General features: G+C 46.8%; 1 protein-coding gene across 5 annotated transcripts in view; it reads left to right on the top strand.

The window, feature by feature from the left end:
• PREPL (prolyl endopeptidase like) overlaps positions 1 to 14,652 on the top strand; it is a 41,820-nt gene that overhangs the window by 6,050 nt on the left and 21,118 nt on the right. For 4 of the 5 annotated variants that reach the window (XR_013623688.1, XR_013623687.1, XM_078779405.1 and 1 more), the window contains exons 3-7: positions 1,691 to 1,822; positions 4,312 to 4,375; positions 6,362 to 6,604; positions 6,821 to 6,956; positions 7,065 to 7,287. Coding sequence is in view for 2 of the 5 variants with exons in the window: in XM_078779405.1 (XP_078635531.1) it covers positions 1,691 to 1,822; positions 4,312 to 4,375; positions 6,362 to 6,604; positions 6,821 to 6,956; positions 7,065 to 7,287 (798 nt within the window). In the remaining 3 variants the exon portion in view is untranslated. The remainder of the gene's footprint in view (positions 1 to 1,690; positions 1,823 to 4,311; positions 4,376 to 6,361; positions 6,605 to 6,820; positions 6,957 to 7,064; positions 7,288 to 14,652) is intronic. The other variant, XR_013623689.1, reaches the window with a different exon arrangement.

Below are 14,652 nucleotides of genomic sequence, written 5' to 3'. Positions count from 1 at the left end.
CACCTTTTGAAAACAGTTCATAACCAATAAACCTTTTGAAAACAATAATAGTACATGGAATCGAAAATGTTTACAGTGGATGAAAACCACAACAACGGAAGTGACGAATCCGTAACACATGTCTCGCTCCCATAAATCATAACACTTCTCACACATGCAGCATACACCTTTCTCTTCAGCTTCAACGACACTCTCCTCTTCGTCAGCACGCCACTCAGTTCCCGAAACTTCTTCCATGCACATCTCACTCGAGCAACCGTTGCCGAGTCTGATCCACCTTCTCCATTCAGCATGTCTCCTAGGTAACAAAATGTTTTCACACCTTCCAGCTTCACGCCGTCTCCAAGATCCAACTCAACATTTCCTCCATCTGCAGCTCCTTCTGTGCACACCTTACACTTGAATGTAGCTGCCACACTGGTTAATGACCCTCTCAGACCACTACATTTTTGATGAACCCACTCAGCGCACATTGTACATTGAATGGAATTCACTCCGACACCCTTCCTGCACACAGCACACGGCCACTTCCCAGTTCTTTCCTCCTCACCACATGCTTTACCACTTGCCATCACCTTCGTTTTTCCGATATTCACCTTCAGACCTTTTGTCTCCATACATTCCTTCCACTTGTTCATCTTCTCCTTCAGTCCATCCATACTTTCCGCAATCAACACCAGATCATCTGCATACAACTCCCACGGTAAACCCTCCTTACGTTCCGAGCCAGCATCTCCATCACATCTACAAATAGTAGTGGACTTAGTACCGACCCCTGATGCACTCCCACCTTCACCTCAAACTCACCACTGTTCCCGTCCTTCGTCCTTACAGCTGTGCGCGCTCTTTGCCATCACTACTCTGATCAACCATTCCTCCACTCCTAACTTCCTCAATGCCCATGTCACTACTTCATGTGGAACCCTATCGAATGCTTTCTCCAGATCAACAAACCCAAGAAACAACTTCTTCCTCTTCTCCATCTACTTCTCCTGCAACTACCTCACAATAAAAAGTGCGTCTGTCAGTCCTCTTCCTGGCATAAATCCAAACTGCATTTCGTCAATCTTCACTTTCTTCCTTATCCTCCTCTCCAACACCCTTTCCAATACCTTCATTCCATGCTCTAATAACTTTATCGCTCGATATGAGCCACAGTCCAGAGGGTCACCTTTCCCCTTGTATAGAGGGACGAGGGTACTCAGTTCCCAATCCACTGGAATGCGGCCTTCTTTCACCACCAGATTTCAGATCTCTGTCATTCTCTTCACACCCCAATTCCCCGCTGCCTTCAACATATCTCCCACAACTCCCGTCGGCCCTCCCGCTTTTCTACTCTTCATTGCTTTTATCGCTTCCTCAACTTCCTTCTCGGTTATCTTCTCTGACGGTCCTAATGTATGTAAATGTATGTATGTATGTATGTATGTATGTAAATGAATGTAGAAATTGTACTTGGACTGGAAATTCAATTTTCACAAGATTATTTGGTACAATCACCTGGTTAGTGTCGCACTCTGAGTGGCTCCCTCCTGAAGATGTAACCCGATGTTCTATCTATCTTGGTTCAATGCCCTCATCTTGTGCCCTGTATTTACAATCCATTCAATGTGTGTCATATGGAAACCCTCAAAATATTGCAAAGATAGAGTGAAGAGGTTCACTAAGCATGTTTGAGTGCCGTGTGCAGGACATCATAGCTCAGGAATCGGTGAGCTGTCAGGAATATTTTGCACGCTCGGCACCACTGCTCGATCACCTGCGCAAGCGCCTGCGAGCCTGCAACCAGGTCCAAACAGACCGCATGCCCGAACACATTGAGGCAGGTCCATATCATATATCGTTTGAGAATACAAAGATGTTAAGTAGATGTTACCTTTTTTAAACTATATTTTAAATTGTAAAGTGAGATTATGGGGAACCCTCCCCTCTCTCGTCACCGATCCCCACCCCCTCACATGTAAGAGCCATTTTGGGCATACGCTTACATATAGGTCGCCATTTTGGGCATACGCTCACATATAGTGAGCCATTTTGGGCATACGCTTACATATAGGTCGCCATTTTGGGCATACGCTTACATATAGGTTGCCATTTTGGGCATACGCTTACATATAGGACTATAGGTAGCCATTTTGGGCATACGCTTACATATAGGTAGCCATTTTGGGCATACGCTCACATATAGGTAGCCATTTTGGGCATACGCTTGCATATAGGTAGCCATTTTGAGCATACACTCGCATATAGGTAGCCATTTTGGGCATACGCTTACATATAGGTAGCCATTTTGAGCATACACTCGCATATAGGTAGCCATTTTGAGCATACACTCCCATATAGGTAGCCATTTTTAGCATACACTCGCATATAGGTAGCCATTTTGGGCATACGCTTGCATATAGGTAGCCATTTTGAGCATACACTCACATATAGGCTGCCATTTTGGGCATACGCTCACATATAGGTTGCCATTTTGAGCATACACTCGCATATAGGTAGCCATTTTGAGCATACACTTGCACATACAGTCACGTGAAAAAGTAAGTACACCCCATGGAAAGTTTTGACTTTTTCAACATATTTCAACATACAGCTATTTGATCTTCATTTCAACAATATTGATCGATAAAGGTGATATAATACAACAAATATCATGAAACATTTACATTTTGTAGTCCATTGTATAATTTAAATAAACATAAATGCAAATTTCGCATGTGGAAAAAGTAAGTACACCCCTACATTTATGACTACTTCAAATACCTAAAATTAGAATCAGGTGCACCAGCTCAGGTGCAAATGATTAGAACATCATTAGAGAGGATGTTGAAGGAACCTGTTTTATTTAAACCTCAGACATTTAGTTTGGTTTGCTCTTTGTTATTGAAGTGTGCAGCGTCACCACGCCTAGATCAAAAGAGCTCTCGGAGGCCTTCAGAAAGAAGGTTATAGATGCCTACGAGTCTGGGAGGAGATTTAAAAAGATCTCCAAACAATTTGAAATCAATCATTCGACTGTCCGGAAGATCATCTACAAGTGGAGAAGATTCCAAACAACTGCCAACTTGTTCAGGCCAGGCCGCCCCAGCAAGTTCAGCCCGAGAGCAGACCGCAAGATGCTGAAAGAAGTCTGTAAGAACCTCAGAATGTCATCATGGGACTTACAGGTAGCTCTTACCACTGTTGATGTCAAAGTGCACGAGTCTACCATTAGAAAGAGGCTGCACAAATTTGATCTACACGGGAGGTGCGCCAGGAGGAAACCTTTGCTGTCCAGAAAGAACATCAGGGCAAGACTAAAGTTTGCCAATGAACACCGAGGCAAAGACCTGCACTTCTGGAACAATGTGCTCTGGACAGATGAGTCAAAGGTAGAGCTATTTGGCCACAGTACCAGAAGATATGTTTGGCGAAAACCAAAGCATTTGACCACAATAACCTGATACCAACAGTAAAGCATGGTGGTGGAAATATTATGGTTTGGGGCAGCTTTGCTGCATCAGGGCCTGGGCAGCTCACCATCATATAATCCACTATGAATTCTTCATTGTACCAGAGGGTGCTTGAGGATAATGTGAGGCCATCTGACAAACCAGCTCAACCGAAGGTAGACCTTGCAACATGACAATGACCCTAAACATACCAGTAAATCCACCAAGGAATGGCTGAAAAGAAAGAAATGGAGGGTTCTGGAATGGCCAAGTCAAAGCCCGGATCTAAATCCCATCGAGATGTTGTGGGGGGATTTGAAAGGAGCTGTGCATGCAAGAAACCCCTCAAACATCGCACAGCTGAAAGAATTCTGCATGGAGGAGTGGGCAAAAATTTCACCCAGTCGATGTCAGAGATTGGTCGACAGTTATAAGAAACGCTTACTTGAGGTTGTTTCTGCCAAAGGGGGCAATACCACCTATTAGAGCCAAGGGTGTACTTATTTTTCCACATGCGAAATTTGCATTTATGTTTATTTAAATTATACAATGGACTACAAAATGTAAATGTTTCATGATATTTGTTATATTATATCACCTTTATCTATCAATATTGTTGAAATGAAGATCAAATAGCTGTATGTTGAAATATGTTGAAAAAGTCAAAACTCTACATGGGGTGTACTTACTTTTTCTCGTGACTGTAGGTAGCCATTTTGGGCAAATGCTCACATATCGGTAGCCATTTTGGGCAGACGCTCACATATAGGTAGCCATTTTGGGTACACATACGCTCATCAGAGCTGCACTGCATGTAATTGTAACAATTCTCTCAGTTTGTTTGTGGGTGGCCGTAACTTACGATGGCTTTCCACAGGTTTCTGAAGGTTACGTGTACTATGAAATGGATAACCGCTACTTCAGATGCACACTCCCTCCAGGTGCATAAACTCTCAAATCTTATATTTCATGATTTGAATTTCATTCTTTGCTGAGTCTTCATTACCTCCACCACCAAAGGTGGATGGAGGTTATCTTTTAACTTCTGTCTCTGTGTACCTGTCTCTGAGCAGGATATATCAAAAGGTTATGTACGGATTCAGATGAAACTTGGTGGACAGGCTGGGTGTGTGACAAGGACGGATTGATTCGATTTTGGTGAAGATTCGGATCTGATAATTTTTTAAGTGATTCTTCACTATTGAGAGATTGGGCCAAACACGATAAACAGTACATATAGCATGATGTTTCAAAATGTGGACGGATTATGACAAAACTTCGTGAATGAGTTGGGTGCGTGACAAGAACAAGCTGATTCGATTTGGGTTGAGGTCCGGAGGCAAATCCGGCCTATCGGTGGAATACACAATTCATTTAAATAAAGATGGGTTGAAACGAGACATTTTATCAGGAGGAGGCCTTAAAACACACTCATCACTCAGGGACTTTAATCAGGCTGTCTCCTCTGCTTTGGATGTGGTCATTGTGGTCATTCGTTGTGGCTGTGGTCATTGTGGTCATTAACTCAGTTGACTCAGTCAGTCAGGTCATGACTCAGTTTTTTTTGTTTTTTTTGTATACTGAATCGAGGCTCGTGAAAGAGCTAACATTTACTTCACAAACAAATCAACCAGACAAACAAAATATATAAAAAGAGGGAGCGGAAGACAAGATGGGGAGAGAAGGGGAAGCACACAAACACAACATTTGAGAGCAGGGAGATGTGTGGAGGGGAGAGGGCTTGGGGGGAGGAGGCGTGGGAAGGGGGGGGGGGGGGAGGGGGAGAAGTATAAAACACAAGGACACCAAGGACTTCCAGGACAGAAGTTGGTATTTCAAAAAAGTGGAATTGGGGTGAAATTAGCGGGGGTAGAAAAGATCAAGGTTTTGGATGGGGGAAGATAAGAGATGGTAGTGAACAGCTGTTTTAAAGACCTGGAGGGTGGAGTGGGATTGAAGAGAGTGAGGGAGTTTGTTCCAGAGGCGGGAGAAAAGAGGAATGAAGGAGTGAAGGTGAGCAGAGAGTCTTGATTTTGGCAGTTTGACCATAAGAGGGTTGCAGGCAGATCTTGTGTGACCTGTAGGAATATTTACGGGACAGAGCCCAGAGAGAGCTGGGGGGACAAGGCCAGAGAGGAGTCGGTAGAAGATGGAAAGACCACCAACCTGCCTGCGGTGAGTGAGTGAGAGGCCCTTGGAGTTAGCTTCATCGTGGGAGATTCCAATGATTCTGAACGCTTTGGTTTCAACAGCGTGAAGACGAGCTAGGTGTGAGGCAGGAGCACCAGCCCAGAGGGGAGAGCAGTATTCCATTGAGCTGCGGATGAAAGCCTTGTATGTGGTGAGGAGCTCAGGTGTGCCGAGGAAGGACTTCGCACGACGGAGGATGCCCAGTCGGTGACTGGCTTTGGAGGCCAGATTTGAAATGTGGTTTTCCCAGGAAAGATCATGGCAGATAGTGAGACCCAAAAGCTTGAGTGACAGAACTTCTTGGAGAGGATTATTCAGAAAGTGGATGGGAGGGTTGTCCAGTCGGTCTTTTCGGAGACACATCGTAAGAGTGTGAGATTTGTCAGGATTGAAAAACATGTTCCACTTGTTTGACCAGTCTGTGATTTTGTCCAGGTCTGCAGAGAGTGAGGAGGCTGCAGACTGCCGATCTGAGGGATGAAGAATGGAGCGACAGAGAGTAGAGTCATCAGCAAAGAGATACAGAGGATTTTGGACATTTGTTGTGGTCATTAAAATCCCAAGTTTAGGCCTATGGATCACTACTGTGGAAACATTTCCAATTCTCGGCATATGTTGAGCTCTACATATTGAAAGCGTCCGAACATGCTTAGTTACGATCATTCCTGCTTGACAAACGCTGTAGTGTCTTTTCTGTTGCATTTTTGTCCGACAGTAACTTGTGACTTTCCTTCCAGATCGGCTTGTCCCATGGTACAAAGCCCTGGATTCCCCACAAGCGGAACTTCTCGTGGATTTTCAAGACCTTCCCGTGGCTCGCCTCAACGGACCTTTTTTTCCCGTGCGCATTCGTCCCTCGTCAAGCGGGCAGCACTTGGCACTCGTAACCGGAAGTTTTGAGGGAATGACTAAAGGCCTGCTGCTGAGGCTTGGATCACAACCACAGATAATTTGGAGCTTGAACAACGTCCAGTCTTTTGGTCTGCTATTTTCATTCCTTTTTAGGTAGTAGTTGGCAATTTCTTAGTTGTTTTCATGACTATGTTTCAGTCGAGGGTGTTTTGTGAGTTTTATTCAGAGAGATTCATAGTCTGATAATGTTTCAATGTGCATTGCAGCATCTCTGAGCACATCATTTTGGGGTGTGGGGAAAGGGAGGACGGCTGTTATTTCTGTTGTCTTGTCCGAATGACCAGAGTGGGTCACGGAAGAAGTTCTGCTCTTCACACTCTCTGAGAAACTGAGCACTCGGCAGACCTTCCGCCTTGTTCTGAGCGAGATGCCGGGGGTGGACCCGTTCATGGAAAATGTTTACATGGAGCACGATCACAGGTTTTGTTGTTGGATTTCTTTGCTTGGTTCGACATTTTGGATTTGTTTCGCGGAAACGCTGGTTTACACATTTAAGCACCCACCAATCGTTTGTTTTTGTTTTCGAAGGTTCCACGTGGAATTGGCCCGCACACGAGACCGCCGTTACGTCACCCTCAACAGCATCTCACGTGATGCGGCCGAGGTTCACCTGTTCGAGTGCAGAAGCAAAGGTGCAGCCGTTGGACCCCTCTTGATGGAACCAAGAACCCACGGGTTGCTATATCATGTTGAGAGCATCGAGGGTCGCCTCTTCGTGCTAGCAACGGATGCCTCCGACGGAGGTTATAGGGTATGCTTCAGCTCTTCTGGAATCCTCTTCCTCCAGAAGTATGTTTGGTACAAGAATAATGTATGCTGTTGTGTCTATGCAAGCAGCTCAGTGCAGTCAAGTGGTGCAATTTTCATTTAAACAGACCCATCCTCTCCGAAATTATTATTGTTATGGCCTGGCAGGATAGTAGAGAAGTACGCACACTCACCTCTAAGCGTTGTAGCCTGGGTTTGAATCGTTATCTTTTTTTTTTGTATACAAGATCGAAGCTTGTGTAAGAGCTAACATTAATCACAAAAAGACAAACCGACACATAAAACATGATAAAGGGAGCGGGAGACAAGATGGGGAGAGAGGGGGAAGCACACAAGTACAACATTTGAGAGCAGGGAAATCGGGAGATCTGTGGGAAGGAGAGGGCTTGGGGGAAGGAGGCACGGGAAATGGGGGGAGGAGGGGTATAAAACACAACTATCATCTCGCTAAAAACATCTTGCTGTAAACTATCATCTCGGAGTTTGACAAGCATGGCGATTCATGAATGTGTGTGCCGTCCATCAACAACAACAACAACAACAACAACATGCATTTTAAGGCCATTTTCCCTGCTAGAGCGGGGGTTAGCCTTGCGGTCCCCATGACAATCTTCTCCATCTTGCCCTATTTTCTGCATCTCTCCTTGTTAACCCCCTTGCTCGCATTTCTTCTTCCACCATCTTGAGCCAAGTCTTTCTCGGTCGTCCCCGTCCTCTACTTCCTTCCACATTCATTTCCATCACTCTTCTCAACCAGTCACTTTCATCCTTCCTCAACACATGACCAAACCATCTCAACCTGTTCCTCTTCACAGCATCCATCACAGGCTCTATTCCCATCATTTTTCGCAATTCATCATTTGTCTTCCTCTCTCTCAACGATACTCCGCACATCCATCGAACCATTCGCATTTCCACCCTTTCCAGCCTTCGTTGCTGCTCTACGTTCATTATCCATGTCTCGCTCCCATAAATCATAACACTTCTCACACATGCAGCATACACCTTTCCCTTCAGCTTCAACGACACTCCCCTCCTCATCAGCACGCCTCTCAGTTCCCGAAACTTCTTCCATGCACATCTCATTCTAGCAACCGTTGCCGAGTCTGATCCACCTTCTCCATTCAGCATGTCTCCGAGGTAGCAAAATGCTTTCACACCTTCCAGCTTCACACCGTCTCCAAGATCCAACTCAACATTTCCTCCATCTGCAGCTCCCTCTGTGCACACCTTACATTTGAATGTAGCTGCCACACTGGTTAATGACCCTCTCAGACCACTACATTTTTGATGAACCCACTCAGCGCACATTGTACATTGAATGGAGTGCACTCCGACACCCTTCCTGCACACAGCACAGGGCCACTTCCCAGTTCTTTCCACCTCACCCATGCTTTACCACTTGCCATCACCTTCGTCTTTCCGATATTCACCTTCAGACCTTTTGTCTCCATACATTCCTTCCACTTGTTCATCTTTTCCTTCAGTCCATCCATACTTTCCGCAATCAACACCAGATCATCTGCATACAACAACTCCCACGGTAAACCCTCCTTTACGCTCTGAGCCAGCACCTCCATCACAGCTACAAATAGTAGTGGACTTAGTACCGACCCCTGATGCACTCCCACCTTCACCTCAAACTCGCCACTGTTCCCGTCCTTCGTCCTTACAGCTGTGCGTGCTCTTTTGTACATTGCCATCACTACTCTGATCAACCATTCCTCCACTCCTAACTTCCTCATTGCCCATGTCAATACTTTGCGTGGAACCCGATCGAATGCTTTCTCCAGATCAACAAACCCAAGAAACAACTTCTTCCTCTTCTCCATGTACTTCTCCTGCAACTGCCTCACAATAAAAAGCGCGTCTGTCGTTCCTCTTCCTGGCATAAATCCAAACTGCATTTCGTCAATCTTCACTTTTTTCCTTATCCTCCTCTCCAACACCCTTTCCAATACCTTTATTCCATGCTCCAATAACTATCGCTCGGTACGAGCCACACTCTCGAGGGTCACCTTTCCCCTTGTATAGAGGGACGAGGGTACTCAGTTCCCAATCCACTGGAATGCGGCCTTCTTTCACCGCTAGATTACAGATCTCTGTCATTCTCTTCACACCCCAACTTCCTGCTGCCTTCAACATATCTCCCACAACTCCCGTCGGCCCTCCCGCTTTTCTACTCTTCATTGCGTTTATCGCTTCCTCAACTTCCTTTTCAGTTATCTTCTCTGCCGGTCCTAAAACTGGGTTACTCTCGATGTTGTCATCCCATTCATTCTCTGTATTCAACAGCATTTCCATATATCTTTTCCATCTTCCTTTAATTCCATCTGGGTCTACAACGATTTGTCCCACTTCATCCTTCAAGCAACTCACCCCCATCACATCGCACCTCTCTTTCGCTATCTGCTTTGCAATCCTGAATACTGCTTTCTGACCCTCTTCCGAATCCAAGCGTTCTCCGAACATTGTCCTACATGCCTCCTGCGCCTTTGCTCCCTCTTTCTTTGCAGCCTTCTTGGCTGCCTTATAACTTTCATGCTCTGCTGTTTCTGCTCCCATACCCTTCGCCTTCTGCCACTCTTTGAACTTCTTCCTCTTCTCGTCAATCCTCTTTCCAACTTCATCATCCCACCACCATGTTTCCGAGTGCCTCGGTGGTCCTTTTGTCCATCCACATACCTCACCAACGGCTGCATCAGACTATCTTTCATTGACATCCAACCACTTTCAAGCTCAACCACATCATCCTCTACCCTACTCAGCCTCTCTTTTAATGCCTCCCTTACTGTCACCTCTTTCAACCTCCACACCTTCATTCTCGGTTGGTACTTCACCCGCCGAGCTCTCCTCGCACCTTTCACCCTTATGTCGCAGACAACCAAGTGGTGCTGTGAAACAGCCTCCTCCCTCGGGATCACCTTTGTGTCCCGGAGGTGCCCCCTATCTCGCCTACGCACCATCAGGTAGTCAACGGTTGTCGTCGACCCACCTGACGTGTATGTAACAAGCTTATTATCCTCTTTCTGGAAGTGAGTATTACAAATCAACAAATCAGCTCCATCAGCAAACTCCAAAATCCTTTCACCTTCTCCATTTCTCACACCATATCCGTAACCCCCATGAACTCCCTCAAAACCGTCCATACTCCTTCCCACATGTCCATCATTTAGGTCTCCTCCTACCACAACAACTTCCTCATCTTTCACGTTTTCCATCAGCTTCTCTATCGCACACCAGAACGTGTCCTTCTCTTCATCTTGTGTGCCGTCCATCAAAAGATGTTAAACCAGGCGTCCCATCTGCTAGGATTAGTTGGTGGATATTAAAAGATCCTACGGACTCTGTGTACAAAAATGCTTCGTACCAAGCCATAATGCATGACATCAACGGAACGTTTTTTTTGTTTGTTTGTTTTTTGTATACAAGATCTAGGCTCATGTAAGAGCGAACACATTTAACATGAAAACATGCACAGACACATAAAGCATACAATGAAGGGAGCGGGAGACAAGATGGGGAGAGCGCGGGAAGCACACAGGTACAACAGTAGAGAACAGGGACATCGGGAGATCTGTGGGAGGGAGAGGGCTTGGGGGGAGGAGGTACAGGAAGGGGTGGGTGGGGGAGTGAAACAAACGATTCATGAGTGAGGTATACACTAACTGACATGGAGAAACGAGGTGAAGCTGAGGTTTCGGATATTAACCCTTCGTTGGAGGGGGAAAAAACCCCCAAAACGTCAGCTTCTTCTCACTTCCCGTGGCAGTTAGCATACCTAGATCAACATCCTGTTGATTTTGTCAGTTATTCTACCTGTCCACCGATGCAGAGCAACACTAATCTTCACCGGCAAGACCAGTTCTTCATTCTATTGATCAGCTGTTAAGTCGTTAAGGCAAGATATTCTCATAATAAAGGTTTGTTGAAGATTTGAGGACAAAAGCTCAAATGGTAAAACTGTTATGGCTTGGACAGACACACTGAATTTCAATGGTAAATAAATTAACACAGAAGAAATTTTAAAAATAAAAATAAAAACCCACTTGATGCTCTGCGGCAGGCCTCATAAGGGCTTTCCTCCATAATTATTTGCTTTCTCAATATTCTTCCAACACATTCTTTGTCAATGACGTACTTAAACTGATAAGGTCACCTATTTGCCAACGACGTTAAATATTATGTAAACTTATATGACTTGAACTGATCATTACCTGTACGTGGCTGCGGGTTTGCATCATGGCTCAGGCGTGCGGCTGTGCAATTGCTGCAGCGCTCGCTGTAGGTTAGTGGAGGAATATCTGGAATCTGGCCAGGGTGCCGGCAATAACTCACCAACTCTTCATCGAAAGACGCCGTGCGATCTTTAACGTTCATCAGCTAATGTTAGTAGATGGGGGCACCAAGCTTAAAATCCATCCAATGAGTGTCACACGTTGTGATCCAATTTTCTGCTTGTCAAACACAAATCGCACAGTTTATATATACCTGGTATGAGAATGGAACACGGACTTGACAGCTCAAAGGTATGTGCACTACACCTCTGCACCATCCTGTCAAGACTCTTGGTAATCAACAATGTCACTTTCAATGGCTGATTTTTCCTTTTCTCCTTTGGGACGCTGTGCCATACTTCAGGACTTTATGCCACGCTTCTGGACTCCATTCTGGACACTGCCATGCTTTGGGACTCTGTGCCATGCTTTGGGACTCTGTGTCATGCTTTGGGACTCTGTGTCATGCTTTGGGACTCTGTGCCATGCTTTTGGACTCTTTGCCATGCTTTCGGACTCTGTGCCATGCTTTCGGACTCTGTGCCATGCTTTCGGACTCTGTGCCATGCTTTCGGACTCTGTGCCATGCTTTCGGACTCTGTGCCATGCTTTCGGACTCTGTGCCATGCTTTGGGACTCTGTGCCATGCTTTGGGACTCTGTGCCATGCTTTGGGACTCTGTGCCATGTCTTGGGACTCTGTGCCATGCTTTGGGACTATATGCCATGCTTTCGGACTCTGTGCCATGCTTTCGGACGCTGTGCCATGCTTTCGGACTCTGTGCCATGCTTTCGGACTCTGTGCCATGCTTTGGGACTCTGTGCCATGCTTTGCGACTCTGTGCCATGTCTTGGGACTCTGTGCCATGCTTTGGGACTCTGTGCCATGCTTTCGGACTCTGTGCCATGCTTTGGGACTCTGTGCCATGCTTTGGGACTCTGTGCCATGACTTGGGACTCTGTGCCATGTCTTGGGACTCTGTGCCATGCTTTGGGACTATATGCCATGCTTTCGGACGCTGTGCCATACTTCAGGACTCTATGCCACGCTTCTGGACTCCATGCCATGCTTTGGGACTCTGTGCCATGTCTTGGGACTCTGTGCCATGTCTTGGGACTCTGTGCCATGCTTTCGGACGCTGTGCCATACTTCAGGACTCTATGCCACGCTTCTGGACTCCATGCCATGCTTTGGGACTCTGTGCCATGCTTTCGGACGCTGTGCCATACTTCAGGACTCTATGCCACGCTTCTGGACTCCATGCCATGCTTTGGGACTCTGTGCCATGCTTTCGGACGCTGTGCCATACTTCAGGACTCTATGCCACGCTTCTGGACTCCATGCCATGCTTTGGGACTCTGTGTCATGCTTTCGGACTCTGTGCCATGCTTTCGGACGCTGTGCCATACTTCAGGACTCTATGCCACGCTTCTGGACTCCATGCCATGATTTGGGACTCTGTGCCATGCTTTCGGACGCTGTGCCATACTTCAGGACTCTATGCCACGCTTCTGGACTCCATGCCATGATTTGGGACTCTGTGCCATGTTTTGGGACTCTGTGTCATGCTTTGGGACTATGTGCCATGCTTTGGGACTCTGTGCCATGCTTTGGGACTATGTGCCATGCTTTTGGACTCTTCGCCATGCTTTGAGACTCTGTGTCATGCTTTGGGACTCTGTGCCATGCTTTGGGACTCTATGCCATGCTTTGGGACTCTATGCCATGCTTTCGGACTCAGTGCCATGCATTGGGACTCTGTGCCATGCTTTTGGACTCTTTGCCATGCTTTTTGACTCTTTGCCATGCTTTTGGACGCTGAGCCATGCTTGCGGACGCTGTACCATACTTCAGGAATCTATGCCACGCTTCTGGACTCCATGCCATGCTTTGGGACTCTATGCCATGCTTTGGGACTCTGTGCCATGCTTTGGGACTCTGTGCCATGCTTTGGGACTCTGTGCCATGCTTTGGGACTCTGTGTCATGCTTTGGGACTCTGTGTCTTGCTTTGGGACTCTGTGCCATGCTTTGGGACTATGTGCCATGCTTTTGGACGATGTGCCATGCTTGCGGACGCTGTACCATACTTCAGGAATCTATGCCACGCTTCTGGACTCCATGCCATGCTTTGGGACTCTATGCCATGCTTTGGGACTCTATGCCATGCTTTGGGACTCTGTGCCATGCTTTGGGACTCTGTGCCATGCTTTGGGACTATGTGTCATGCTTTGGGACTCTGTGCCATGCTTTTGGACTCTTTGCCATGCTTTCGGACTCTGTGCCATGCTTTCGGACTCTGTGCCATGCTTTCGGACTCTGTGCCATGCTTTCAGACTCTGTGCCATGCTTTCGGACTCTGTGCCATGCTTTGGGACTCTGTGCCATGCTTTGGGACTCTGTGCCATGTCTTGGGACTCTGTGCCATGCTTTGGGACTATATGCCATGCTTTCGGACTCTGTGCCATGTTTTCGGACGCTGTGCCATGCTTCAGGACTCTATGCCACGCTTCTGGACTCCATGCCATGCTTTGGGACGCTGTGCCATGCTTTGGGACTCTGTGCCATGCTTTCGGACTCTGTGCCATGCTTTGGGACTCTGTGCCATGCTTTGGGACTCTGTGCCATGTCTTGGGACTCTGTGCCATGTCTTGGGACTCTGTGCCATGCTTTGGGACTATATGCCATGCTTTCGGACGCTGTGCCATACTTCAGGACTCTATGCCACGCTTCTGGACTCCATGCCATGCTTTGGGACGCTGTGCCATGCTTTGGGACTCTGTGCCATGCTTTGGGACTCTGTGCCATGCTTTCGGACTCTGTGCCATGCTTTGGGACTCTGTGCCATGCTTTCGGACTCTGTGCCATGTCTTGGGACTCTGTGCCATGCTTTGGGACTCTGTGCCATGCTTTGGGACTATGTGCCATGCTTTTGGACTCTTTGCCATGCTTTGGGACTCTGTGTCATGCTTTGGGACTCTGTGTCATGCTTTGGGACTCTGTGTCATGCTTTGGGACTCTGTGTCATGCTTTGGGACTCTGTGTCATGCTTTGGGACTCTGTGCCATGCTT

This window comes from Myxine glutinosa, chromosome 5 (assembly GCF_964187855.1).
Source record: "Myxine glutinosa chromosome 5, kmMyxGlut1.1, whole genome shotgun sequence".
NCBI classification, from domain to species: Eukaryota; Metazoa; Chordata; class Myxini; order Myxiniformes; family Myxinidae; genus Myxine; species Myxine glutinosa.
Note: the sequence above shows the minus strand (reverse complement) of the source record. Positions and strands in the feature narration are given on the sequence as shown.